At 41.1% G+C, this 25,949-nt stretch overlaps 1 protein-coding gene across 10 annotated transcripts in view; it reads right to left on the bottom strand.

Moving 5' to 3' along the window:
* ATP2B3 (ATPase plasma membrane Ca2+ transporting 3) overlaps positions 1-25,949 on the bottom strand; it is a 129,830-nt gene that overhangs the window by 76,639 nt on the left and 27,242 nt on the right. For 9 of the 10 annotated variants that reach the window (XR_015747855.1, XM_087956847.1, XM_087956851.1 and 6 more), the window contains 2 exons: positions 2,967-3,132; positions 2,554-2,858 (listed from right to left, as the gene is read on the bottom strand). Coding sequence is in view for 9 of the 10 variants with exons in the window: in XM_087956847.1 (XP_087812973.1) it covers positions 2,554-2,758 (205 nt within the window). In the remaining variant the exon portion in view is untranslated. The remainder of the gene's footprint in view (positions 1-2,553; positions 2,859-2,966; positions 3,133-25,949) is intronic. The other variant, XM_026676399.2, reaches the window with a different exon arrangement.

Genomic DNA, 25,949 nt, shown 5'->3' on the forward strand with positions numbered 1-25,949 from the left:
GCACCTTGCCTGTCATGCTGAAACTCACATATAGCCTTAATGAAGGATAGTTACTTATAGTCTGAAATTCCTCCAATATGACTTTTAAAGCTATCCAATCTGGAGAGAAGCTCCACAGCTTTTCTGGTGGGTGGATTCCACAGCGCAACCAAGTTCTGGGTGCAGAAGGGCATTCTTTAGTTTACCTCAAACCTCCCACCAAAGGGCTTCCTTGGAAAAGCTGTGTACCGCTATAGTCACTTTTGTGGTTGTTGCTATAATCACTCAAGTGGTGGGATGGCATGCTTTGCCAAGAATGCTACTTGTTAAAGCAATTTGGAGTTTTTCCCAAGTAATCTGAGTACAGCAAGAAAATAAAACTCTAGGGGGACATGGTCCAAATGAGTTGTGGCCAACCATCTAAGTCTTGGAGATGCATTCTGGTATTTAATGGATAATTGAGGACTTTTGGGGAATGGCAGGGATGGAATGTCATCACTAGGGAGATTGGCACTAGATTTCTCAGCTGCCACTCGGAGGGCTTTTTAAAAAAGCAAGAAAATGGTGTTCTGTGGAAAATTGGGCTGCTGCTGTTATCTGTGACTGCTGTCAAATTTTGGTAGGGTAATCTCAAATGCAGCGGTGGGCTTCGGAGGCTGGGGAAAAAAGGACCCAGAGGGCTGTAGATTGCCCACCCTGGCTTGATCTAAATGAAAACTATTGGGAAAGTATACCGTAGGTTATTGGATTTTCTCCTATCACTGTAGCTTTGGAAGGAAGGAAAATTACATGGCTTTGTTCCTTTCTCTTACAAAGGCTCATAACACAGATATCCAGCTTCCTCACATATACAGCACTGTGGTTATTTTATTCCAGAACAGGATTGCACAAAACACTTGGCAGATTTAGGCAATACGTAATCACACCCTTCACACATTTTCAGAAGCCTCAAACTGCTTCCTTTTAATCATGTTCACCCTCCCACCCAAGTCTCTGGAGGCTGTTGCTAGAGATGATGACAAATAAATGACCTAGGCAGACACTATCTATCCTGACAACGTTCACCCTTGGCCACTTGGGAATAAGTGATTTAATTATATTTCTGTGTCAGGTGCCAGGACCGGATATTTTAAGGATGCTAAGCATCCAATTATTGAAAATATAAGTAATTCTTAGTCAATTAATCAGATGGATGGATGGATGGACGGACGGACAGACGGACGGACAGACAGACAGATAGTTGATAGATGGATGGATAGATAGATGATATATAAGTTGATTACAGTTAGATAGAAAATAGATGATGGATAGATGGATAGATAGATAGATATTGATATTGATATAGTCTTATGTGCTCTAGGAAGCATTTTCCAGCTGGTGAGGTAAAGGGAACCTTGCTTCTTAAAAATTCTAATTCTTATGTCTGCGTGAAATGGCTTTTCTCTAACTCATGTGTCACATTGAACTAGATCTCCATAGCATTGTAATTTCAGATGGTGCCTTCCTTTGGAAAAGCAAGCAATTCCACTTCGATGCCTCAAAACTAAAGGGTTGAGGTGATCCAGCTTGATGAAACCAGGTGCTATCAAAGGAAGAGACCACTCTGCATGCATAGCATATGCCCCCCCCCAAATCATTTTGACTTCCTGTTTGGGTAGCCAATCCAATGTGCTGTTTTGAAGGGGAACACAGGTTCCCTGTTGACTTTGTTTTGAAGGGGTTTTTGGTAATGCCTCAACATCAATGCAGGTATATATGCTGCTAAATAAATATTGCCACTAAAATCCAAAGGTCTGATTAATTTGTTAAGAAAGTAATGGTTTAATTTTGGAATAGTAGATTATTTAGGGAGAGGCTAGCTTATTAGTGCTAGTTCTTAGAGGGTTAATGGGTTTTACAATATGTAGCACTCTTAAGATATGTGTAGTTGACTTTGAGATGGTGGCTTACACTGAATAAGTCATAGAACAATTTTAATATAAGCATTTTAAATGAAAGGAATGGCTACATTTTAGCAAGTTTCCATTGTGATATTGAGACTACAGCTATAAAGAGAGGTTGAAGCATCCTTAAATAACAACAACGAGTACAATCTGAGATTATTAAAGTGATGTACACGAAAAAGAAATTGGATTTAAACATTTTGTTAAAGGACCCCCTTAAAATGATAATATGTATTATTTTGCATTCCTTAAAATGTGCAATCCTCTGACAATTCTTGTTATATAATAAATGCATTTTACTTCCTTTATTTCATGCCACTGATGTCCCTTAGATCAGGGGTCTCCAACCTTGGCAACTTTAAGCCTGATGGACTTCAACTCCCAGATGTTCCCAGTCAGCAGAGCTGGCTGGGGAATTCTGAGAGTTGAAGTCCTCAGGCTTAAAGTTATCAAAGTCGGAGACCCTTGCCTTAGATGATAAGGATTATGGATGCTTTCCCTTGCTTTCATCTGCAGTGGGTCCTAAGGAGGTACCTATTTATTCTGCTGTCTGGGTCTCTGGGTCCTGCTCCCAAGTTCTGACCTGATGATCCCACTGATTATGAGCCTGCCCAAGTCATTTATCTGGTACCTTCAGTGGGGGAAGTCTTAAGTCTCCTACAGAGCCCGTTGACATCCGTGTAGGTCTCCTGGACTTTCTGGAGAGCTTCAGCCCCACGCAGCTCCATAAGGGAGCGCAGCTCCGACAGGGTGCAGCCAAAGCCACCTGCATGGTTCATTTCTTGCCGCTGGTTTTTGGGATAAAAATCCACAGAGCTGTTGGCCATGTCTCCCATGTTGGATGTGAGTCACAGCCCAGCTGGTTACACTGGGCAGAGGTGTGGAGGATGAAGAGTAGATTTGAGCTAGGTTAGTCTGGTAGACAGAATGAAAAACCTGTGTGGAGAAGAATGGAGAAAGGCATAGATTGATCAGAAAGAAAATACCATTTCTGCCAAGAATGTCCATCATCCTGTTTCCTGGTTGCAAATTCTTCTCGCTTACCTACTCAGTCCCGTCTGTCTCCTGGATTCATTCTATAGAGCCTCAGGGGTGGGGCCACAAGGTTTTCTAGAGGCCAGCCAGCCAGGGGGCCAAGCCATGGAAGAAGCAGAGATGAAGGCCTTCTTAGAGCTTGGCACAAAGGGTGTTCCTGCTGCCCAAAGGAAACCTGTTAGAAAAGCAAGAGTTGTAGTCAAGCTCCTGCCACTCATTCAGGTTAGCAAAGCCTGAAGCTCTCAGGTCAACCAATGTCTGCAATGACACTTAGAAATAAGTCAGGAATGTATACCTTCCATCAACACAACGACCGCACTAGTCTTAAGGGCTAATTCTCCCAAATAGGCTTGGCCAGGGCACATATGTCTCTCTGTGTGTGAGGAGTTTAAAGAAGTGTAATAGGTGGCTTTAAGTATCTCTAAGGCTTTATGTTCCTTTTCTTTTCCTAAATGGTTTTTGGGGGATCCAGAGCCCTGCAAAAAAGACTGTTGGTGGTCCATGGGTTTTGCACCCTTCCACTAAGCCCCAATATGGTATATTTAATTTGAAGTCAGCTTGTTGCCTGAACTTGAACATTAATGTTTGCCAATCAACATTTTATGGCTTAACTCAATCAATGTGCCTCAGTTAAGAACTGTGATTAAAACATAGCATGATGTAGTATGATGTGCAATTTAAAATACGTTGCTGTCTCTCCAGCTTCCTTAACCTTTCCCCGTTAATCCTATTTAATTTGTTGATATTCTTTAAGATGATATTTTCCCAGGAAGATCCTGCAGATCCCAAGGGCCTGAATACATGTTGATATATTGTAAAAGACAGTAAGATAAAAAAGACAAGGTCGTTATTTAACTACAAGTAGGGTTTGGAATCAAGAGATTAAATATAAACTACTTTGCGTATTATCCAAACCCTCCATTGTCTTTTTAAATATATTCATAAAAGTGGGATGCAAATTTACCAGATTAATAAATCAAAGCTTTAAGTATTTGAATCAAGCAATAAAAAAGAAATTCCTCAATATTCTTTGTAACATGCCATTTAAAGGATAGAAGAATGTAATTCATAACATACCCATACACATGCACACATACAAGTAAATAAATAAATAATAAAAAACTAACCCACCTCAGGGTTTTATTTTAGAGCAAAACTGATAATAGGAATTTTCTTACATTCAAATAAAAGAGGGGGAATAAGTGCTTATTTCTAGATCTGACTGGTAAATGTGCATAATGTTTGGAGAAAAAGTGGGATATCTGCAGAGTTCAGGCTGTAATGTCAATTAATCTCCAACTAAAGAAACAGGTCTCATGTTTAAATATGAAAGGCAAACAAAGCCTACAGTTTTCACATAAATCTGTGAGTTTCAGTAGAAAAAGAAAGTAGAGTCCTAATTTTTAAGGAAGCCGCATGAAATTGGTAAATTTACTTTAGGGGTCTATAGTGCTTCATATTCTAATTTTAAAAAGTACTTTGGAACATAGAGAGGTTTTCATTTTTCAAATTCCTTAAAACAGCGGTGTCTTTTCCAATGGTTGCATGGCTGCCCTCCATTTGACTTTTAGAAACAAATTTGAAGTGTTCCTCAGTCCTAATTATATAAGTATGTGTGAGTATGTTTCCCAAGTGCTCTAAATCTAACACAAACACATGGCAGCTCTCAGTGAGTAGTGGATTTAAACCTGGATCAGGAACCAACCAGATCACCCAATGTTGTGAATAAATCTTCATATGTGGAGATAAGGGTATCATAGAGGGTGAATTGGTAGGTATAATATAAGAATATATAGGCTTTAAGATGTATGGTGATCATACTAAATGTTTCACAAGTAGTTCATGTAATTAGTGCTAACGTATCTAGAGTCAACAAGTAATCCTATAATTATGGTTTCTAAATACCTCAAAGTTCAAGAATTTCCCAGACTTAACTCAATTCTGCTCTGTTTATTATTGTTTTGATGTAATCCATTCCAAATATATAATCTGCAACATTTTGAGACTATGGTCAGAAAGCGGGAATGGAATATTTGAGCAATCAAATGTTTGACTTCCAGTGCTGTCTTCTTGTCTTCAAAAAGAGCACATAAACACGAAACACCTAATGTAAATAAGGTATCCATGTCTCATTGTCTCCTGCTTCTCCCTTGAGGGTGAACATTTTCTTCATAGTGATTTCAGGGAAACAAGGCCCAATAGGCCCAATAAGGCTGCTGCTATCAAGGAATGAAACACCCGTTTTCAAGTCGTTCCTTCCTCCCATACAACCTATTATTTTTTTCTTCCTCCCAAATCAATTTCTACTAGGAGAGAATAAGCACTGTACCCAGTATAATAGCATGAAGATAGTGATTCCCAACTATTTCCGTTATGTGAATTGCTTTACATGTATGCAACTTCTTGATGGTGCCCATGGAACTTCAAAATTAAAAGTATTTTTTTTTAATTTAAAATGGTCAATATTTTGCAAGATATCCAACTTTCAGGATAAAGTTATTCTGCTATCTGAAATATTGTGAAAAGTTCAAGTGAGGATGCTAACCTCTTGCAAAAATTTAAATGAAAATGCCAATATTTTACATGATTTCAACCAAAAACACTGGATGAAGCAAAAACATCGTTCAAATTTTGCACTTGGGAAAGTGTAGTGGTATTGAAACTCAGGACCACCTGCAGTATCTTCAAGGACCACCAGTGGTCCTTCAAGCACAGACAGAAAACATAGATTGTACAGCAAGTTATTGACAAGGCAAAGGAGCTGTCCAGGGTTCTGAAAAAGATCTTTCAACCAATTTTCTGTTTACTATTGATTCTATATAGAATATGTTTACTATATAGATAAGTAGCTAATATAGTATCCATGCTCACATTTCCCCATGATTTATTATCTATTTTGCATCGATAAATTATATAAGTGTAATATCATATCACAGTCCAGTAGAAAATTCCCTACTTAGTTTTCCTGAAGTTGCTTTATTTGCTTTTAGAAGTGGGGCAATCAGTAATGTTTTTGATTTTATCAATTGTATAAACTGGGTTTCATTTGTCAATGCTAGTATTAAAAGTTTAGAGTTGTTTTGGCTCTATAGCTCTGGCTCATTGTGGCATCCTAGACTTATTTCACTTCAAGAAGGAGAATTTCTGACTTCACCAACTGTCCAATTGTTCTCTGCGTATTCATTTATAGTTCTGCAAGGACTGATAATTAAGATGATCCTTAGCAATAAAGTAGTTGATTACTTTGTGGTTCACTGTGCTATGTGAATGCAGATAAATTGTAGTTTTAAAAATGTTTCTAAAACTTGGGTCAAGTGAAACAGGAAGTTCCTTTCAAAATAGATGCTTCTGTGCAAATGTAATTTTCTTATCCACTGAAATCAGCCTGGAATGCCAAATCACCATGCAGGGGCTATGCAACTATGCAGCTAATTAAGTAATCCCAAAAAAAGAGTTTGAAACCACCAAGGCATCATACAACAGTCTTTAGAACTCAAGAGACTCACAGGAACTCCTAATTAGTATGATCAAATCCACGGGTAGCCTAAATTGGATCCAAACCAGAGAAATCCAACACATATTTGATCCATCCCAATGCATGAAAAATTTCCTTTGCCTTAATTATATACTTCAGTTGCCATAAGGAAGCAAGAGGAGTGTGATCTTGTGTATGCATTATGCATTATGCATCTGTGTATTTAGCTGAGGCCACGTCAATGGAACTTGGATTATTGGTCTCACTACATAACTAGATGAATGTACAAAGGGACCTGATATATTGATTCCAAAGCCATGCCTAAAGAGTGAGACACAGATATACCAGGATTACAATTCTCAGAATTCTCAATAAATGTAGGAGAGGCTAGGTTAAGATTGGGTTATCTTATCCCAAAAATGATTGTCATGATCATTTGGCAGAAATCCTCCCCTAACTTTCTTCAAGCAATATGGAAACAGGGATACAAATATATTAATTAGAATAATTCAGATCAATTTCCTATCCCTACCTTAGCCCAACTAGAAGTCTACTTTACATGTATCCTAAAAGTCTTTATATCCCAAATATGGAAACAAATCCACTCTCTCTAAGTATGGTAGAAGGCAAACTATTGGTTTGCTGCCAGCTAACTTGGAGCTTTTTCTGAGAGTCAGATATAAATATTTTAAAACAGGCAACAATATAATTCCATACATGCCTGTTAGAGGCAATCCCCTCAGAGTGTGAGGGAATCTTGATTTTAAATATTTAGGAGGTACAAAATAACCTACCTGAAATAATAAGTCACAAAATACATGTGCAGGATTATTTTTCTTGTTGACTGCTGATTTTTACAGATCTACATATACACAACCATACATTTACATATACACACACATATTGGCACACACATGCACACACAAGCGTGACTAAGAGAGGCAATGAGAGTGTAAATAAATAAAAACAAGGCCACAGATAGGAGGTGAAAGTAATAGGCCTCTTCCGTTTTCCTTCCAGGAATAAGCACGTAAAGAAATACTGTCATAAAATCTGAGATTTCTATCTAGGGGTCGTGATTTATCAGCTATGAATTTATTCTGTCCCCTTGAAATCTATTTGCTTAGCAGCAATCAAAGAAAAGCTGCTTCTCTCTGTCCCAAATCTCTCACCCATCCATTTCATTTCATGGGATGAGCCTGAGTATTACTGTTAGGAAAGAACCCCCACTGGTAAGCATAGCATTAGGAGAAGGAGGGGAGGCAAGGAGATAACATATGCCACTATTTCCCCTGGCACAGTGTTCTAAGGTTATTTGATATCTCAGGCAAGGCCAAAACAATTCTGCTATCTGAGTAGCCAAATCAAGAACTAAGCTCCTTGATAAACATATTGATATATGGACCTGGCATGTCATAGTTCTAAAGCAGCATATAAAGCCAGCCTTCCCATTCCTGTGGGATCACAAAACCCAAAATTCCTGAGCCTAGATTGTGGTCCGACAGTTTAAAATCTTCCCCCCACCAGGTTGCAAGTAGGCTCAATCATCATAGGAAGAGAGGATGCCTTTATAGTGGCAAAGTATTTTACCTCTGTAAATCATTTGAGGAGGCTATTCCCTACAATAGATAAATGAATAAACTGCTCTTCTTAAACCCACCAGCACCTCAAGGCTTAGTCCAGTCAGTTGGCTGTTTATCCCCTTTGGCATGAGAATGGCCATAGAAACGACACAGGGAGATTTCTTTATACAAGATTCTGGAGGCATAAAATCATCCCTTGTTATGATGAAGGCAGTCAGAGGTATAATGTCTCTGAAAATTAAGACAGGCATTAAGAAATCTTCCTTTTCTCTATTAAACAAAACCATTTAAAACGCTTGATCTTTGCAGCAACTGGGCTATCTCATTCCATAGGACAGTGTGTGTCATTTTCATTTTTCCATATTGGAATTGAAAATATATATTAAATACTTTGTATATTCAGCAATGGCTATGGAAAACATAATCATAGGATCATCAATAATAACTGGAATAGTAATAATCAGAGGTGGTATTCAGCAGATTCCGACCAGTTCTGGAGAACCGGTACAGAAATTTTGAGTAGTTCAGAGAACTGGCAAATACCACCTCTGACTAGCCCCCATCTATTCTCTGCCTCCCGAGTCCCAGTTGATTGGCTGGGTCTTCTTTTGTTGCCCTGCACAGGAGAACAGAGCTGGAAAGCAGGTTAGTGGGGTGGGGAGGGAATGGGGATTTTGCAGTATCCTTCCCTGCCACGCCCACCAAGCCATGCCCACAGAACCGGTAGTAAAAAAAATTGAATCCCACCACTGGTAATAATGATGGTAGGGACAGCAATAATCCACTGAAAGGAAAGTTAGAGGCTCAACTATAAAGTGGATATACGATTTGTTGGAACGTTATAGTTTGCATATAATAGCTCCATCTAGAATAACAAACAGGTAAAACGATAAACTTTTATAGGACTAACTTGCCTACCCAAACACAAGTAAAATTTTGACAAACAAAATAAATGTATGTCTTATCACTTTCCTTGGAAACAGGGTCAACAACCTTTGATAACCCCCCACTAGAAGGGAACAACAAGTGAATTCTTTAGAAGCTTCTAGGAGTGCCCACCATGTATTAATAACAGGGAAGAAAGAATCAGATCTGATTTTTTGGATGATGCAGAAGATATACAAATGGCAATAAATTATGGAGGACATACATCCTTTAAAAAATGATTTTGTTCTATTAAAACATTCAGCTGAAAGCAGTTAAATAAAATAATGAATAGAAAATCAATCATAAACTCTAAGAGAGCAGAAAGAAATGTAATCAGAATTAATGACCATGACCTTGGCTCTGAGGTTGTTGGGGAGAACAGCAGCTGTCTGATTCTATATCTTCTCTTTGCAAAAACAGCAGAATCATCTGGCACCTTTAGGATTAATGTATTCACTATTACATAACCTATTTATGCAATAATATTAAATTTGTTGGTCTATAGGGTGACACTGGACTCCAGTGTTCTGCTGCAGTGGATCAAAACAAACAGCCTATATACTGGGTAACCCCAGTGCCCTGTGACTATATTACTTAAAAATTATAGGAGAAATACTGGTTAATATTCTGCTATTGACCCGGCATCATTGCACATTGCTCACTGATAGGACTGGCTTAAAATACTTCCCTCCCAATGTATATTGTTTGCTAGCATTGATTGAAGTGAGGGGGTGTATGTGGAGGGAGCACTCTGACTGTCATATGATCTCCTGGTAAATATTGCATGGTGTTCTTTAAAATGTAGATTTTATTTGAGAAAAGGCTGCAGGAAATATATTTTCAAGGGAGACAAATAAATCAATATGGCTTTTAATAACTCTTGAAAGAGCCACAAAAATCCAGCTATTATTATTATTATTATTATTATTATTATTATTATTATTATTATTATTATTATTATTATTATCCTCTGGCAAAGGAAACAGCAAGACATCATACTGTATTCAAGAAAAAGGAACATTTAAACTAGGTGCTTCTGAGACCCTGTCTCAGGTATAAAGTATTGAGTAAAGCTTTACATGCATTTCATATATACTGTACTATATATGTTTTCTTAAGTTTTCGCGGGTATTTATATGTATGGTATTCAGCTTTGTTCAGAGTATTTTCCCACGTCATTATAGTTGTGCTTTTAAAGTTGTAGCAGCGTTTGGCAGAATCTCATCTGCCATCATCAGGCTTCTGTATTGTGTTCTGTCTGTGGAAGCCTGATGATGGCAGATGAGATTCTGCCAAATGTTGCTACAACTTTAAAAAGCACAACTATAATGACGTGGGAAAATACCCGAACAAAGCTGAATACCATACATGTAAGTACCCGCGAAAACTTAAGAATATATATATATATATTATAATAATAATATATATATATGGATTTTTCCTTTTTACATATCTCAATCACATATTAAACAATACTGTGACCTTTTTTATACAACTACATTTCATGTCCGATACAATCTATACATTCTATTTCTATACCTTCTACTTCTAATTGTACCTTTTCTCCCATATTGCATAATATTCCGAATCTTCTTTTCCTTTTAACTCTATAGTCAATTTATCCATTTCTGCACAATCAAAAGCAACTTTGCACTTCACTTTAAACATCTGTAATGAAGCCATGCCACTGAAATTTTGTTTTCCAAATCTTAAAATAGCTCAAAGGGATCTTTGGTCTAAGTGGTCACTTCTGCATTTTGGGTTGCAAACTTTAAATGAGCTTTTACATTTTGGGTTGCTAGCTTTAAACGAGCTTCTGGTTGTCATACTTCTCAAAATTCCTTTAGTTAGTATAACTATCAATACAGGTAGTCCTCGATTTGCAACCATTCACTGAATGACTATTTGAAGTTACAACAGCATTTTAAAAAGTGACTTATGATTGCTTTTCACATGTATGACCATTGCAGCCTCCCTGTGGTCACATGATCAAAATTCGGACCCTTGCCGTAACTAGCAGGTATTTATGATGGCTGCAATGTCCCAGGATCATGTGATCACCGTTTGAGTCCATCTGACAAGCCCAAGTTAATGGGGAAGCCAGATTCACTTAACAACCGTGTTAGTAACTTAACAACTGCAGTCATTTGCTTAACAATTGTGGCAAGAAAGTTAGTAAAATGGGAGAAAACTCACTTAACTATTGTCTTGCTTAGCAGTGGAAATTTTGGGCTCAATTCTGCACAAAGGCCAAGGATTACCTGTAGAGGGTAGATAGAGCAGACTCCTGGGATTCAGTTAAGAAGACAGGGGCCAAAATTGTGCTAAGAAAGGGCTAGTCATTATCTGTCACTCTAGCCTTCTTTGCAGGGAAGCTTTCTTGGGGAAAGAAGGGCAATTCTGAATAAGAAATGCAATGATTGCATTTATCACGATGAATTGACAAAGATCATAATAATTGTTTGCATTTCTGCAAATTGTGCTGCCATTCAGAATGAAAAGGAAAGGAAGGAAGGAAGGAAAGGAAGGAAGGAAAGGAAAGGGAAGGAAGAAAGGGCAGGAAAGGAAAGGAAAGGAAAGGAAAGGAAGAAAGGAAAGGAAAGGAAAGGAAAAGGAAGGAAGAAAGGAAAGGAAGGAAAGAAAGAAAGGGAAGGGAGGGAAGGAAGAAAGGAAAGGAAAGGAAAGGAAGGAAGGAAGGAAAGGGAAGGAAAGGAAGAAAGGAAAGGAAAGGAAAAGAAAGGAAGAAAGGAAAGGAAGGAAAGAAAGAAAGGAAGGGAAAGGAAGGGAAGGAAAAGGAAGGGAAGGAAAGGAAAGGAAGAAAGGAAAAGGAAGGAAAGAAAGAAAGAAAGGAAGGGAAGGGAAGAAAGGAAAAGAAAGGAAGGAAGGAAAGGAAGGGAAGAAAGGAAGGGAAGGAAAGGAAAGGAAAAGAAAGGAAGAAAGGAAAAGGAAGGAGAGAAAGGAAGGAAGGGAAGAGAAGGGCAGGAAAGGAAAGGAAAGGAAAGGAAGAAAGGAAAGGAAAGGAAAGGAAAGGAAGAAAGGAAAAGGAAGGAAGAAAGAAAGGGAAGGGAAGGAAGAAAGGAAAGGAAAGGAAAGGAAAGGAAGGAAGGAAAGGAAAGGAAAGGAAAGGAAGGGAAGGGAAGGAAGGAAAGGAAAGGAAAGGAAAGGAAAGGAAAGGAAGGAAGGGAAGGGAAGGAAGGAAAGGAAAGGAAAGGAAAGGAAAGGAAAGGAAAGGAAAGGAAAGGAAGTTTCTCTTTTGACCAGTTGACAATTTAGCATCCCTCTTCCCCCAAAGAAATTTGCTTGCATCAAGATTCACCCTGTCCCCTTGCCACCTTAGAATATCCTCACAAGGAGGAGGAGGACTATTGCAGTAGGTTAAACTCAGAATTAAAGTTACTAAGCAAAATCCAAGGAAACTGATTCTGGATTTTGGACTACTCCATCTACATCACATCTCATAATTGATTGCTTTCTTCCAGATGTTTTTTTAAATTTAAAGCTGGCATCCCTGCTTATCCTGCTTATATACCACCCTTATTGCAATGGCAAGGAGCATCTACTTCCTTCTCAACTGTATCTGTAATTTTCCCTCTTGCTGCTTCTCCTCTCATCATTTTGTTACATCTCTAACCCAACAGGGCTTTGGCTAAGAGAGACTGACTTTGCTCATTTTCTTTCACCCTGGCAAGGTGTTTTGCTAATAATAGCACAGTTCGAGATTAAAAGCATCTTAGTCAAAAGTTGCCTTTGACACTATGGGACGAAAGTCAGTTTTATCTTCTTCTATCTCTGGCATCTCAGCATTCTTGGATGTAAATGAAGAGGAGCGGACCAAAGAGGATGACAGGACCTGGAAAATTCAAGGGGATTGTGGGAATCTGTCCCAGTGTCCCTTTTGGCCAGTCCATTACTGCAAGCTGATTTTTAGCCTCTCAAATCCAGTCTATGAAGCTTTACCTAAGGAATAGACGTGATAGACTGATGTAAAAGCTCCTGCCCACTTTAATGCACAGCATAGAATCTGTTCTGCAATTCTATCCTCTCCCTCATTTCTTCTCTCCAAACCTTTACAGCTCCTTTTCTTCCAGACACAGGAGAGGCCTGGGGAACAGATCAGATCCATTTCAATTTAGTTATTCGGATGCAGATTTCACAGTCATGGTGATTTGATTTCTAAATTGGTCATGTTTGGATTTTTTTTTCTTTTTTTTAAAGTGAGCCCTCTGAATCTGATTTCATTCTGTTTGGAAAGTGGATTCAACCGGGGGAAGAGGTATTTTTGTATGTGCACAAAGCGACATGACGAATTTGATTCAGCCATCTGATGTTGAAATTTAATTTGATTCAGTGATTTGATTAAGTCACTATTGGATTTCCGAACGGAACGGACTGTTTGCAAATGCAAGACAGCTTGGAATTTTAAAAATAGAGAAAAATATGATACCCTTGACCTTTAAGAGTATTAGTGTTGTGTCCAGTTCAGAGAAGAACGGGAAAGGTGTTTGTGGTGCCTTTCCTTCCACCACCCTCAATTTAACAGACTTTCGTTCACCCCAGATTTATCTAAGTCCAATTTAAAACAACTTCCAGAAGTTTCCCCCAGTTGATCTCCCTGAAGATATAATCTGGATGGCATCCAGTTTCTTAGAGCCTGCTAAATCTAAGGTCTAAGCCTGCAAGAAAGGCAGAATATTCTTTAATGAATATTGGTCAATACTTTTTAGTTCCTTTAGCATTTCTCTCAGCCTTCAAGCTGGACCGAGTGACTGAAACAGAGGGGAGAGGAAAACAATGCCTAGTTCAATGGTGATACTATGAAGCTTGTATGTGAGCTACACAAAGCTTTAAACATTTATTTATACTTTTTACTAAAAACAACAACAACCCTGCAGCCTAAGAAAAAGACCTGAAGTATATGGAACGAGGACTCTTTCTGGTTGCCACTGTATCACCGATATAGGAAAAATAAGAGGAAGCTCCACACTCAAAGCATTGCTCTGTATTACAATAGATAACCTAGAACAGTGGTCCCCAACCACTGGGCCCCGGACTGGTACCGGTCCGTGGATCATTTTGTACTGGGCCGCCTATTTTGCTTGGGCGCCGCCATCTTGTTTCGACGGCGCTTGAGAAAGTGCTTCCGGGTGAGTGGTTGGAAAGCGGCGTTTGGGTGCTGAAGGAATCCTCATGCCTTAGTTTCATGGAAGAGGGGGGCGGCTTAATGAAGAGCCGTCCGATGGCATGGAGTCTCGCGTTACTCAGGAGGAGATTAAGAAAGAGCCCGAAAAGCCCATCGACCACGAGAAGGTACAAAGGAGGAGTTGAAGGTGGCGGGGAGAAGCGGGGGACGGCTGGCTGGCTGGTCGCTTGGCTCGCCTTGCCTTGGTCGTGCGTGCTGATGCCGGTACCAGTCCGTGGATCGGTCCATGGATTGTACCGGTCCGTGGTACAAAAAAGGTTGGGGACCACTGACCTAGAAGGAGCAGCAAAACTCCTGTTCACAGACAGGAGTTTTTAAGCCTTGCCTGACTTTGCTCAGCTTCTGACTTTCAAGGTTGGTGTCCCATGAGCATTCTGTTCTGTTCTGTTATCAGGTGCTAAGAATCAGGATCACACATGTTAAGTTCCAGTTAAAAAGATGTATTGCTCATGCCTATACACACGAATCTAATTAGCTCATCAGCTAATCACTAAATTGCCACTTAGAAAAGAGTCCGTGGAATTCAAGGAGGGGAGATTAGACTTGGATTGCTTGTGGCAATATAATGACTCCAGGCTAATTCCTCTCTTGACTCTGCCCCCGGGCTCTGACCTATTCTGTCCTGTTCTGTTCTGTTGTGTGCTGTTCTGTGCTGTGCTATTCTATTCTATTCTATTCTATTCTATTCTATTCTATTCTATTCTATTCTATTCTATTCTATTCTATTCTATTCTATTCCATTCCATTCCATTCCATTCCATTCCATTCCATTCCATTCCATTCCATTCCATTGTCTACTCTACTCTACTCTCTACAGTTTTAGTTATTAAATTGGGGGGTGGCTTCCAAGTGGTCAAAGACCAATTTTAAGTGAAATGGGAAACAGGAGGGACCTGGTCTTTCTCCATAGTGCAGGGCCTGGGCTTCTAAGAGGTCAATCTTGGACTGGCGGCTTTACAATGCATTAATGTAATTCTGTGAACCAACTGAGGGGCTTTAAAAGCTATTCCTGCACGTATTTGGCTGCCACAGCCCCGTTTCTTTCTTCTTGACTCTTCCATCCCAATCAATTCCTATTTTTATTCAAAATGCATTAGCTTAAATTAGAGAACTTCAAATTGCACTGGAGTGCATCATGTGATGCTTATTCCTTTTTGTTGTTGTTGTTGTTCTTTTTCAGACTGCATTAGGATTTCAAGTTCATTTCACTCTAGGAGATAGCGCGAGTTTAAAACCATAGAACCCCCTGGCAAGAATGCAGAAGGAGCCACCTGAGTGGTCCTCTTGAAGCTCCTGCGCGTGAGCTGTGCTGGCACACTCAGCAAGGAAGCCTGCATGTCATTCTCCTATCCAGAAAAAATAGACCAAGTCCTCTCCCCTTCTTTCAAAGGGAAAATATTGTTGCCTGTAGAAGAACAGCAGGCTGAAAGAGTCATAGTCTTCTGGCTCTTGGTGCTATTTTTATTAGCAGGGAGTGTCCCACCAGCAGCCTGAAGCTGGAAGAGCGAGAAAAAGGTTACTCACTGTCTGCATTGACGGCATGAACCAGCCATCCAAATAGTTACAGCCTGGGCTTTTCTTCAGCCATCTTTTTAATCTGGTGGCGAATGTGTGCTAATAAAACATGCTTGAAGAACCAGCAATGCTCTAGTTAAAAGGTGCTGTTCTCAAGGAGATTCCTCCCCCGATGAGTAGCAGCTCCATCAGGTTCGTCTTCAGAGCACAGAGCCCTTCGGAGGCTTCGGGAGATCTGACTCTGCCTTGCTGTTCCTCATTAAAGCACGAGGCAAGGAGAGATGAGTGGCAGCCGTGGCCTGCGCTGAACCAGGACGAGAAAGAGCCCTTAGAGCAAGGATCTTCAAACTTGGCACGTTTAAGACTGGTGGACTTCAACGCCCAGAATTCCTGAGCTAACATGTCTGGAGGAAGAATTCTGGGAGTTGAAGTCCACAAGTCTTAAAGCTGTCCAGTTTGAAGACCTCTGTCTTAGAGGAACAAGAATCAGTTGGCCTGAATCATTGATTTCTCTGCATGATCAGCCAAATACAACTTGGAAGCTTTATGGACACACACCCCTTAATAGAAAGTCCCCAAAGGCTTTCTAGCAGGAAGGGTACAAATTGTAATAAGGGCCTCTTACCTTTCAAGGCCTTTCGTTCAGACAATCCCTCTCCATCATTATATTGGCAAATATACTGTACTTACACAAGCACCCCTAACACAGCAGCAAACAACATACCCTGCCTCTGAGGAAAGCTTACCTCACAATAAATATGGCAGCTACTGTCTTTTGGGTTGGCCAGGCCTTCACTCCAATTTCTCTTTAGAGCAGGCAGTACATCTTGAACACAATCTATTCTACTTATTCCAGCTTTTACAGTTTATAAAATGTATTTTACTCATTTCACATGATCCCAAGCTGGGCAGCAATTTAGATCTCCTACTTTCCCTTTGAGCTGACTTTTTGATATTTGCTTTGGGGCAGGGTTGCGTGTATGTTTTACAGATATGTGCAAAAAAGGAAATTCAGAGGAAATCAAACAGTTTTGCAGCTTTCAATGCGCCCTCTGTTCCTGCTTCAGATTCCCACAGAGCAGTCCTGAAGTGAGCCTCAAGGAGTAGCCCTTTTACCCAGGGGTGGGATTCAATTTTTTTAACAACCAGTTCTGTGGGCATGGCTTAGTTGGTGGGTGTGGCTTGGTGGTCATGTTATTGGCTGGGCGTGGCCAACTCAATATCACTCACATGGAGGCATGCATCTCCTTGCCTGGCCTCTCATGACTGTGGGGATGCTGCAACAGTTGTAAGTGTGAAAAATGGTCATAAGTCACCTTTTTCAGTGCCATTGTAACTTTGAATGGTCACTCCACACAAGCAAAGTACCAGCAAAGGAAGGAAAAAAAACTCCAGAGACGTTCCTGAGACAGGAAGTCTAGTCCTGCCAAGAATGTAATCAGGGTTAACGGAGAGGCAGTTTCTGTAAGCAACACCAGAATGTTTCCTTCCTGCCTTCCTTACAGGATTAGGCCAGTAATTTCTTCTAACAACCGGTTCTCCGAACTGCTTAGAAAGTTAACAACCGGTTCTAGAGAATAGGTGCGAACTGGTAGAATCCCACCCCTGCTTTTACCCAATCACCTCTCCCCATCTAAACTGCAGGCTGTTTGGTTCTGCTTCCCTTTACCTGTTTCTTCTATATCATTTTCCTCCACACAGCTCCTTCTCTCTATTTTAGTTTTGATACCCACTAGCCACAATCAGCATGGTGTATGGCTGAGGAAGATGAGTGACATTATTCAAGGTTAAGGAACACCATCCTAGTGGAATGATTTCCCAGAATGCATTGGAAACTCCTAAGTGTCAGGGAAATATCTCCAATTCTGAGATAATCATCCTATGGTAAGCCAGCATCTCTGATGAGAACTTGAAGATTGCAAAAACTGCCAGAGGCTGAGGTCTGTGTGAATTTCCAACTCACTCTGCTTTTGCCTTCTTTGTTCTCAGATCAACAAAGACAAATCTAGTGTTGGCTTATTTTTTTCCTTTTTTTCCTGGAACATCAACGTTGCCAGAGGAGAAACTTCAAGGAGAATTTGCAATATACTTTTCTATTTCTTCAGTTCATATTTGCATTTCAGTTCATATATGGTTACTATAGCTCTGAAGTGAGGCTTATGGCATTTTGGTCTAGCGGTTAAGGCACCGGACTAGGAGACTGTGAGTTCTAGTCCCACCTTAGGCCTGAAAGCTAAATGGATGACTTTGAGCCAGTCCCTCTCTCTCAGCAAAACTCAACTCACTTGTGGGGAAAATAGGAGGAGGAGAAAGAAGTATTGTGCGTGTTTGCTGCTTTAAATTATTTATAAAAATAATAAAGGCAGGAAATAAACAAATGAATAAAATTTACTTTTGCAGGTTGCTGAATGCCCTGAGAAGACCTTGTTCTTTTCAAAAACATGTCAAACCTCAATAAATGAATTTGAAAAGAGTTTCTTCCCTGACCATTTTCTTAGGATGAAGAAGATAAAACGAAGTGGCCTTTCTGAGACCAGTCAAGTGAGGAAAAAGCAAGGAAAAAAAGACATAAGGCAGCAAAGTCACTTTACACAACTTCTCAGCTGGAGCCCAGCCATTGCTGAAGCAACAATCTCTCACACTATTCTTCATACTGGACAGCTCCCCAGCTAATCTGAACTGCTTTATCCTTGACCAACTACTAGACATTCTTGATAAAACAAGAATCGATGCTTCAGCAGGCTCAACAGGAACAGAACGTTACTAAAACACACTTTATGGAAATAATCTATATTTTTTTTTTGCTGTTTATTCATGAATATATTCATGAATTTAAAAGTTACTAATAGTCCCTTCGTGCCCAGCCTTTTGCTGGAATGTAACATGGCAGTCTTGCAAGGTTAAAATGTTCATGGAGATTTTGTTTATCTGGCAATCCAGATTGTCACAGTTAATAGGGTGGAAAAACATTGTCATAGGATGCTGCGCAGGGGCTGGTGGGTTGTACTTAGCCCTGGAGTAGGTTTGTTAGATCTCAACGTATGCAGTGAGGCTGATGAAATAGGACTGGTGTCTGAAGAATGAGGCCTTCCATTTGTTGTTGAACTACAACTCCCAGCATCCCTTAGCATTAGCCACCTTACCTCATGCTGCCAAGAATTGTAATTCAGCAACCTCCGGAAGGCCGAAGCTCCATCAATTGCCCATGCATGGAGATGGATCTGCTTAGTGGTTCTGGAGGAGAGTTTGAAAGACTTGAATAGGAGGCAGGCAAAAGTTGATAGCAAAAGTGTCAACTCAAACTATTTCTCTGATCTTTTAGAGTTGTCAGTAGAAAGGGAGTGGGGGAAGTAATACATACCTTAAATACTTTTTATAGATAATTGCTAGGCGGCCGAAGCTTCTGGCACGCAAGATTATTACTGGGGAGCATGATTGATGACTCTTGGCTGTGGGTGTGTCCCATTGGAGAATATACATCCAGAGGGTGGGGAAAGACCAGGGTCAAGGGTGAGGTGAATGATGTGTCTCAGAGTCGGCTGCACCCAGGCAATGCCGGCATGTTCACACCTAATAAATGATTTTTTAAAGAAAACTTTGGGAGATGCGGCTAGAGACTCATGATTTGAATGGGGGTGGATAGTCGGAGCCCTGACAATTAAGAAAAGGTATACAGACAGTCCTCGATTTACAACAGTTCATTTATTGGCCCTTCAAAGTTACAATAGCGTTGAAAAAAAAGTGACTTATGACCATTTTTCACAGTTATGACCTTTGCAGCATCCCCAGGATGAAGGGATCAACATTGACGTGCTTGGCAACTGGTTCCTATTTATGACCATTGCTGTGTGGGTCACGTGATCCTCTTTTGTGACCTTCTGACAAGCAAAGTCAATGGGGAACCTGATTCATTTAGCAACCACGCTACTACCTTATCAACAGCAGTGATTCCCCTAATAATTGAGGCACGGAAGGTCATCAAATGAAGCAAAGCTCACTTAACAAATGTCTTACTTAACAACAGAAATTTTGGGCTCAGTTGTGGTCGTAAGTCGAGGACTACCTGTACTGAACTTTTAATCTTTCTACTTGGAGACCCTGAGAAGCAGAAAGCTATATATTAAGAGCAGTGGTGGGATTCAAATATTTTTGCCACCGACTCGCTGGGTGTGGCTTGGTGGCGTGCAGAGGTGTTTGCACAGGGGCAGAGGTGTTCTAACTCGCCTCCTACAAGCCTGCACGATCAGGGGTGGGATTCAAATTTTTTAACAACCGGTTACTGTGGGCGTGGCTTAGTTGGTGGGCATGACTTGGTGGTCATGTGACTGGCTGGGTGTGGCCAACTCAATATCACTCACACCGAGGCACTCATCTCCTCGCCTGGCCTCTCATGACTGTGGGGATGCTGCAACAGTCGTAAGTGTGAAAAACGGTCATGTCATTTTTTTCAGTGCCATTGTAACTTTGAATGGTCACTCTACACCAGCAAAGTACCAGCAAAGGAGGGGGGGGGGGGAAACTCCAGAGAAGTTCCAGAGATAGGAAGTCTAGTCCTGCCAAGAATGTAATAAGAGTTAATGGAGAGGCAGTTTCTGTAAGCAACACCAGAATGTTTCCTTCCTGCCTTCCTTACAGGATTAGGGCAGTAATTTCTTCTAACAACCGGTTCTCCGAACTGCTTAGAATGTTAACAACCAGTTCTAGTGAATTGGTGCGATCCAGTAGAATCCCACCCCTGGGTACGATCCTGGTTGCTATTCTGTGCCACGCAAAGCAGCTGCGCTTCAAATTCAGCGGATAAAAGTGAGTATGGGAGCCCAGGCAGGTGGGTAGGCCCAACAGCAGAGCAGCAGAGAGAACTAATTTTGTCTCCGCTGCTCATCACTCCTACCGACCAGGCCGAACCGGTTGAATACTACCACTGATTCAGAGATGTTTAGAAACCTGTCAAATCTGTAATTCAGATAATTTGAACTAAAATAGAAGCCCTCATTGTAAAATGGAATATCTATATTAAACAAGGGGATTTCTTTTCATGAAGGGGAAATTGATAAACTCATATGATTGCTGCAATCAATAAATGCCTTATTTTCAACCTTTTTTAGCCATGCTGTCATCCTGGCTGTAATGCTACCCAAACTGATTTAACCGGCAGCAAATGATCCTTGGAGGGTGGTAACACAATTTTTGGCATAAGATTGAAGACGACAGTCCTCATGAAGAAGGTACTTTGATTTAAATTAAAAAGTACAAAAATGTTCAATCCTAAAAATACAAAGCGTGATTACATGACACATATGAAATATGTGGAGGAGGGAGCTTACCGGGACCTGGAATTCATCTTTATAAATAACTGAAAGTATGAGTTACTTCCAGGCACCCTATCTTTACAAAGCCCCTTTTCTAAATGATAGGGTTATATTTAAGAGTTCCCACTGAAAGGAAATTCTGATGGAGAGTGGGGGGAGAAGAGTACAGAAACCTAATCATAGGCTTCGCCAAGCAACTGCCTTCTGAGATATATTGGGATTACAATTGCCATAATTCCCAACCAGCAGGACATCCCAACCCGTCCAGCTTCTAGAAGGATATTTGGATCATTTCCCCTCCCATGCTTGTTCTATTCTTCACAAAGGGGAAAAGATATAAACAAAGAATCTGTCTAGTTTGAAAGGACTTTCAATCTGCAAAAATGATGGCTACCTTTGGTCTTCTGAGCTGCCAAACACAATATTTCACCTCTTTTGTTAAAAGTCAGAATTGCCCTTCCTCCTCCTTATTTGGCTCTCTGCTGTCCCTCCCTCCTTCCCTCTCCCTTTCCTTTTCCTTTTCACCTCTTTTCTGCATCACAGATGCAGGCTCTGACTGGTGGCATAGGGTCTATAAACATCAGCTGCCTTGCTATCAACACTCAGGTCTGAAGGGTTGCAACTGGGCTCCAGTATTTGCCCATGATTACATTATGTTCTTGGCAAAAGGAGACTCGGGGCAGGGTGTTAGCCAAAATGAGGCCTTTTTCGGGGCTTGTGGCACTGTCCCTCAGGAAAGCCTCACCTAAAACCTACCTCTTTTCTATTTTTCTAGTGCCTTTCTATTTTTTTTTGTAAATTTTCAAGATGCATTTTTCAAACCATTGACTATTTTAATTTGCCCTGATGATGATTTGTACAATTCATACAATTACACCCTTCTCTGTCTTCACATTTAATTGTTCTATTCTTTTGTTGTGGTTTTGTTTGGCATAGATGCTTGGCTCTGGAATGGTACTTTAAAGAAAACAAACCTAAACCCATCATCAACCACTTAATCACTTAAGTGCTAAAGCTATATAAAAGCTATACAAAAGTCCATAACAGCCATCATTGAATTTTCGCAGATGTCTTTGACAACTCCAATCACGCCTGGTCAGCTGGGGGTGATAGGAGCTATGCAAGCTGTCCAGGCACAATAGGAGCCATAGTTCTTCGTGCATGAGATGCGGCTATAGGCTAAACGGACTCCAGAAATAATCTGGCAAGGCCCTCTCAATCATTCACTTGCTGGCCCTTCTGCTCCACCCCACTGTGGACACTGGGAGTCCTGGCCAGATTTAGCAGCAGTCAGCAGGAAATTCCGTTTTTCTGTTTTGTTGCTGAGCTCAATTTCCTTTGCACTTTGCTTCTCAGAAGATTGTAAAAAGGATTATGCAAAGAAGGAAAAACAAGCTGAGTCCAGAGGACTCTCCAAATTCACCCCAAGGGCATGTTCCATGTGTAGCAGAGGCAAAGCAAGCTCTCAAGATGGATTGCCTTTTGGAATTAAAATGCTCCTCCTGGTGTGGCTGGCTAGAGGGCCATTCTGATCAGAGTCTGGTAGCAAGACGTTGTGCTAGGAAGCTGGGAAGGAGAGGAAGCCTAAAATAAGGCAAGGTTAGTTGAAGGATCAAGGTATCAACCTTTCTCTTTCTCCGTCTCTCTCTCTCTCCATCTCTTTTCTCTTCCAGCCTTTCTTCTAATGGAACCTGCAGGGTTCTCAATCACTTCACAACACCCACAAGACTCAGATTAGGGTAGAAGGAGAGTGCTTGGCCCATGGTCATGCCAACAGCTTCCGAATGGAATAAGGATCTGATTCCATCCAAGACTAGCGTGCAATATCTCAATCAATCCAAGGCTTCTGTTGCCTAGAGATTTAGGGACACACTGTGCACTGCTGATCCAGCCTCCTCTTTCATGATACTGCTCAGCAAGAAGGGATATAATTCAGACTGGTACAAAAACAAGTTCCCATAGCAGTTCAAATGCGTGTTTTTCATGGGGTGGTGCAATAAGTAATTAGGCACCTGCCAAGGTCAATATGTCTGCAAGGAACACCCACCCCTGACCCCAGTGTTACTTTCTGGTACTGCCACTCTTGCTGACTTTAGCTGCCTGTTTACCTGCTGTGTTTCAGCAAGAACACATTGGCAAGGGTGGCAAATCAGAGCAATAGCATCAATCATCTCCCTTCCCCTCCCTCTCCCCTTCCCTCCCTCCCCCTCTCTCTCCCACCCCCTTTTTTTCTTTTGGGAGTTGTGTGGGTTGGGCTGAAAAGAAAGGGCAAAGCAGTGGCAGCAGTGACAGTGACAAAATGAAGGGATGCCGCCCACTAAAAGCTCTCTCTCTCTCTCTACCTAGCAGCCTACTGGAATTTGGGGCCTAAGTGATAACAGCGACACTTTCTCGGGTTCAGGCAATCTGTGGCATTCTAGCAATTGCTGAGTTACAACTTGAGGCGGTTTCACCATTAGCAACACTTTCTACCAATTGTAGGAGCAGTATTTTGGCAGCATGTGATGGCCTACTAATTGCATCCTCTTGTGGGGATTCAAAGCAAAGAAGAGCTTCCTAATTAGTTGCCCCTTTGACTCAGCTTTATTAAATCTCTGTATGAAATGAACACAGCAGCTCTCTTGAACCTGGGCACTGGAAATGGGTTCAAAACAATAAACATTTACTGTACCAAAGACCTTTTCCCCCAAAGGCAGCATCCTTCACTAAGGATTTCCATACATGTCTATCAGCCACTTCCTGCCTATAAGTCTTGTCTTTTTTTTTTTTTTTTTAAGAATTCAGGGATAAAGGAGAAGGAAGGATTCTGTGGAAAACAACCCCATTTTCATGCAAAAAGCCTCTTCTCCAAAGAAGCTATCAAGTTAGAATAAAACATTATTTCACAAATTGATGCTTTACCAGCTCCTTTAATCTTCAGGGAAAGGGTAGATTAAGTTTCGTTCTGTTGTCTCAAACTCAAGATAAATCTCTCAGCAACTAATTCAGAAAGAGGTAAATCTACAGTCACCCAAACCATTGGTCTGGGATCAATATGTGCCCTCTTCTTTTAAAGCAGTTCTCTATTTAAGGGGAGTTGAAAGGCGACTGAGAGTAAGAGCCATGGTGGCGCAGTGGACAGAATGCAGTATTGCAGGCTAACTCTGCCCACCACCAGGAGTTCGATCCCGATGGGGCTCAAGGTTGACTCAGCCTTCCATCCCTCCAATATCAGTAAAATGAGGGCCCAGATTGTTGGGGACAATATGCTGACATTGTAAACCACTCAGAGAGTGCTGTAAAACACTGTGGAGTGGCATACAAGTCTAAGTGCTACTGCTAGTGCTGTTTGAAGAGCAGCCGAGTCCAAATCTATTTTAAAACCAATGCAGTAGGACAGCACCGGTCAATCAGCAGCTGCAACACAGAGAATAGATGGAGGTCATATGGCTATTTTCTTTCCAATATGGAAAGATCTAGTATATCCCTGTTTAAATTGCAGCAATTATGTCCAGAAGTGCACGTATCCTGATGAATATTTTATGCATATTTCATACAATTTCCTTAGTTCTTCGTTTGATGAGGCATTTCCTCTTCCACATAGGTGGCCTCCCTAAAAAATTGCTCATGGTCAGCTAAATAGAAAAGCAAAGCATTCCAATATGTTCTGAAGACCCTTTTTTGAAAGGCTCTTCTCTAATACAGTAATAACCCCCAGGTCATGGCTGGCCTTTTTATTGTATGCAGAGGTCCGGAACAGCCAGCCCTGTAATACTCTCCAACAAATTTGGCACCCTCCAAATACGACAAGATCGAAATCCTCAAACTCGCCAATCGTGGCCAAACACCCAAGATATCCAGAGCATGTGACACTAGGAAACACCTCCCGAACCCTTGCATGCTAGAGGTTCACGGGAGAGGCATAACGTCTAGCCTAGCCTTATGCAATAAATAGAACGTTCACAACAGCTGAAATATATTTCCCTGCCAACGCCATCCATTTTAAGGACGAGGCTTCTGCAAAAAAGGGTTCTCCCAGAAACAATAAACAGCTGGGTGTTTCTGAAAGTGGAACAGCTGGCAGTTTCAGGAGCCCAGGCAGTTGGACCAGAAATCTCTGGAGGGAAGGAGGCATCAGGCTGCCAGCTCTTTCTGCAGCATGCAAAGTCAGGCTGCAGGTATTTATTTATTTATATATTTATAAATAAATTGCCCGTCTGACAAGAAATGATTCTGGGTGGAATACAACAATAAAAAATAAAAAAAAACCAAGAACAGATACATAAAAATCATCGTTAAAAAGATCAAATGGTCATGATTAAAAATTGAAATATACAAGCCGCGAGGCACAGAAAGAATGAATATACCAACTGCAATATTTTATTTTATTTTTTTAAAATCAAATCCATACGTTCGCCCATCTCGCCAGGACTGACTCTGGGCAGTGTACGACGATCGAAAGAAAAATAACGAATATATAAAAACGGCCATTATCAAAATAATAAAACAATCATGATGCAGGAGCGACCCACTAGGAAACAAAAGAATGCCGAAAGAATGCAGAGCTCCCTTTATCCAAGGTAGCACGATGGCTAATTTCTATTGGGGAAAGTAGCAGAGATACAGGGGGGAACCATCCAGAGGTTTTAATTCAGGGGCCTTCCTGGGTCTCATTCTAGCCTAGGAAAAGGGTGGGGGGGGACCCAACCCCCGCCCCCTTTGTTCTTCTGAGTGGATAAGCAGGCTTTCATTTGCAAGTCTGGATTCCCGCCTGGGCCTTTCTCCCCAAAGAGCTGCCCCAGAGGGCCTGGCCAGTTGCAGACTCCTGCTGATAGGCCTGGAGATTAAAGCATATGAAGAATGGTTGCAGGCATCGGGTAGGGTCAGTCTAGAGCAGGGGTGTCAAACTCAAGGCCCGGGGGCCGGATCCTTAGATCTGGCCCGCAGGGCCGCCCAGGAAACAGTGAAGGACTGGCCCACGGTGCCTCTGCCAGTGAAAACGGA

The sequence above is a fragment of the Notechis scutatus genome, chromosome 2 (assembly GCF_049901735.1).
Source record: "Notechis scutatus isolate UNSWTSFEM ecotype Mainland chromosome 2, rNotScu1.2, whole genome shotgun sequence".
In the NCBI taxonomy this organism is placed as follows: Eukaryota; Metazoa; Chordata; class Lepidosauria; order Squamata; family Elapidae; genus Notechis; species Notechis scutatus.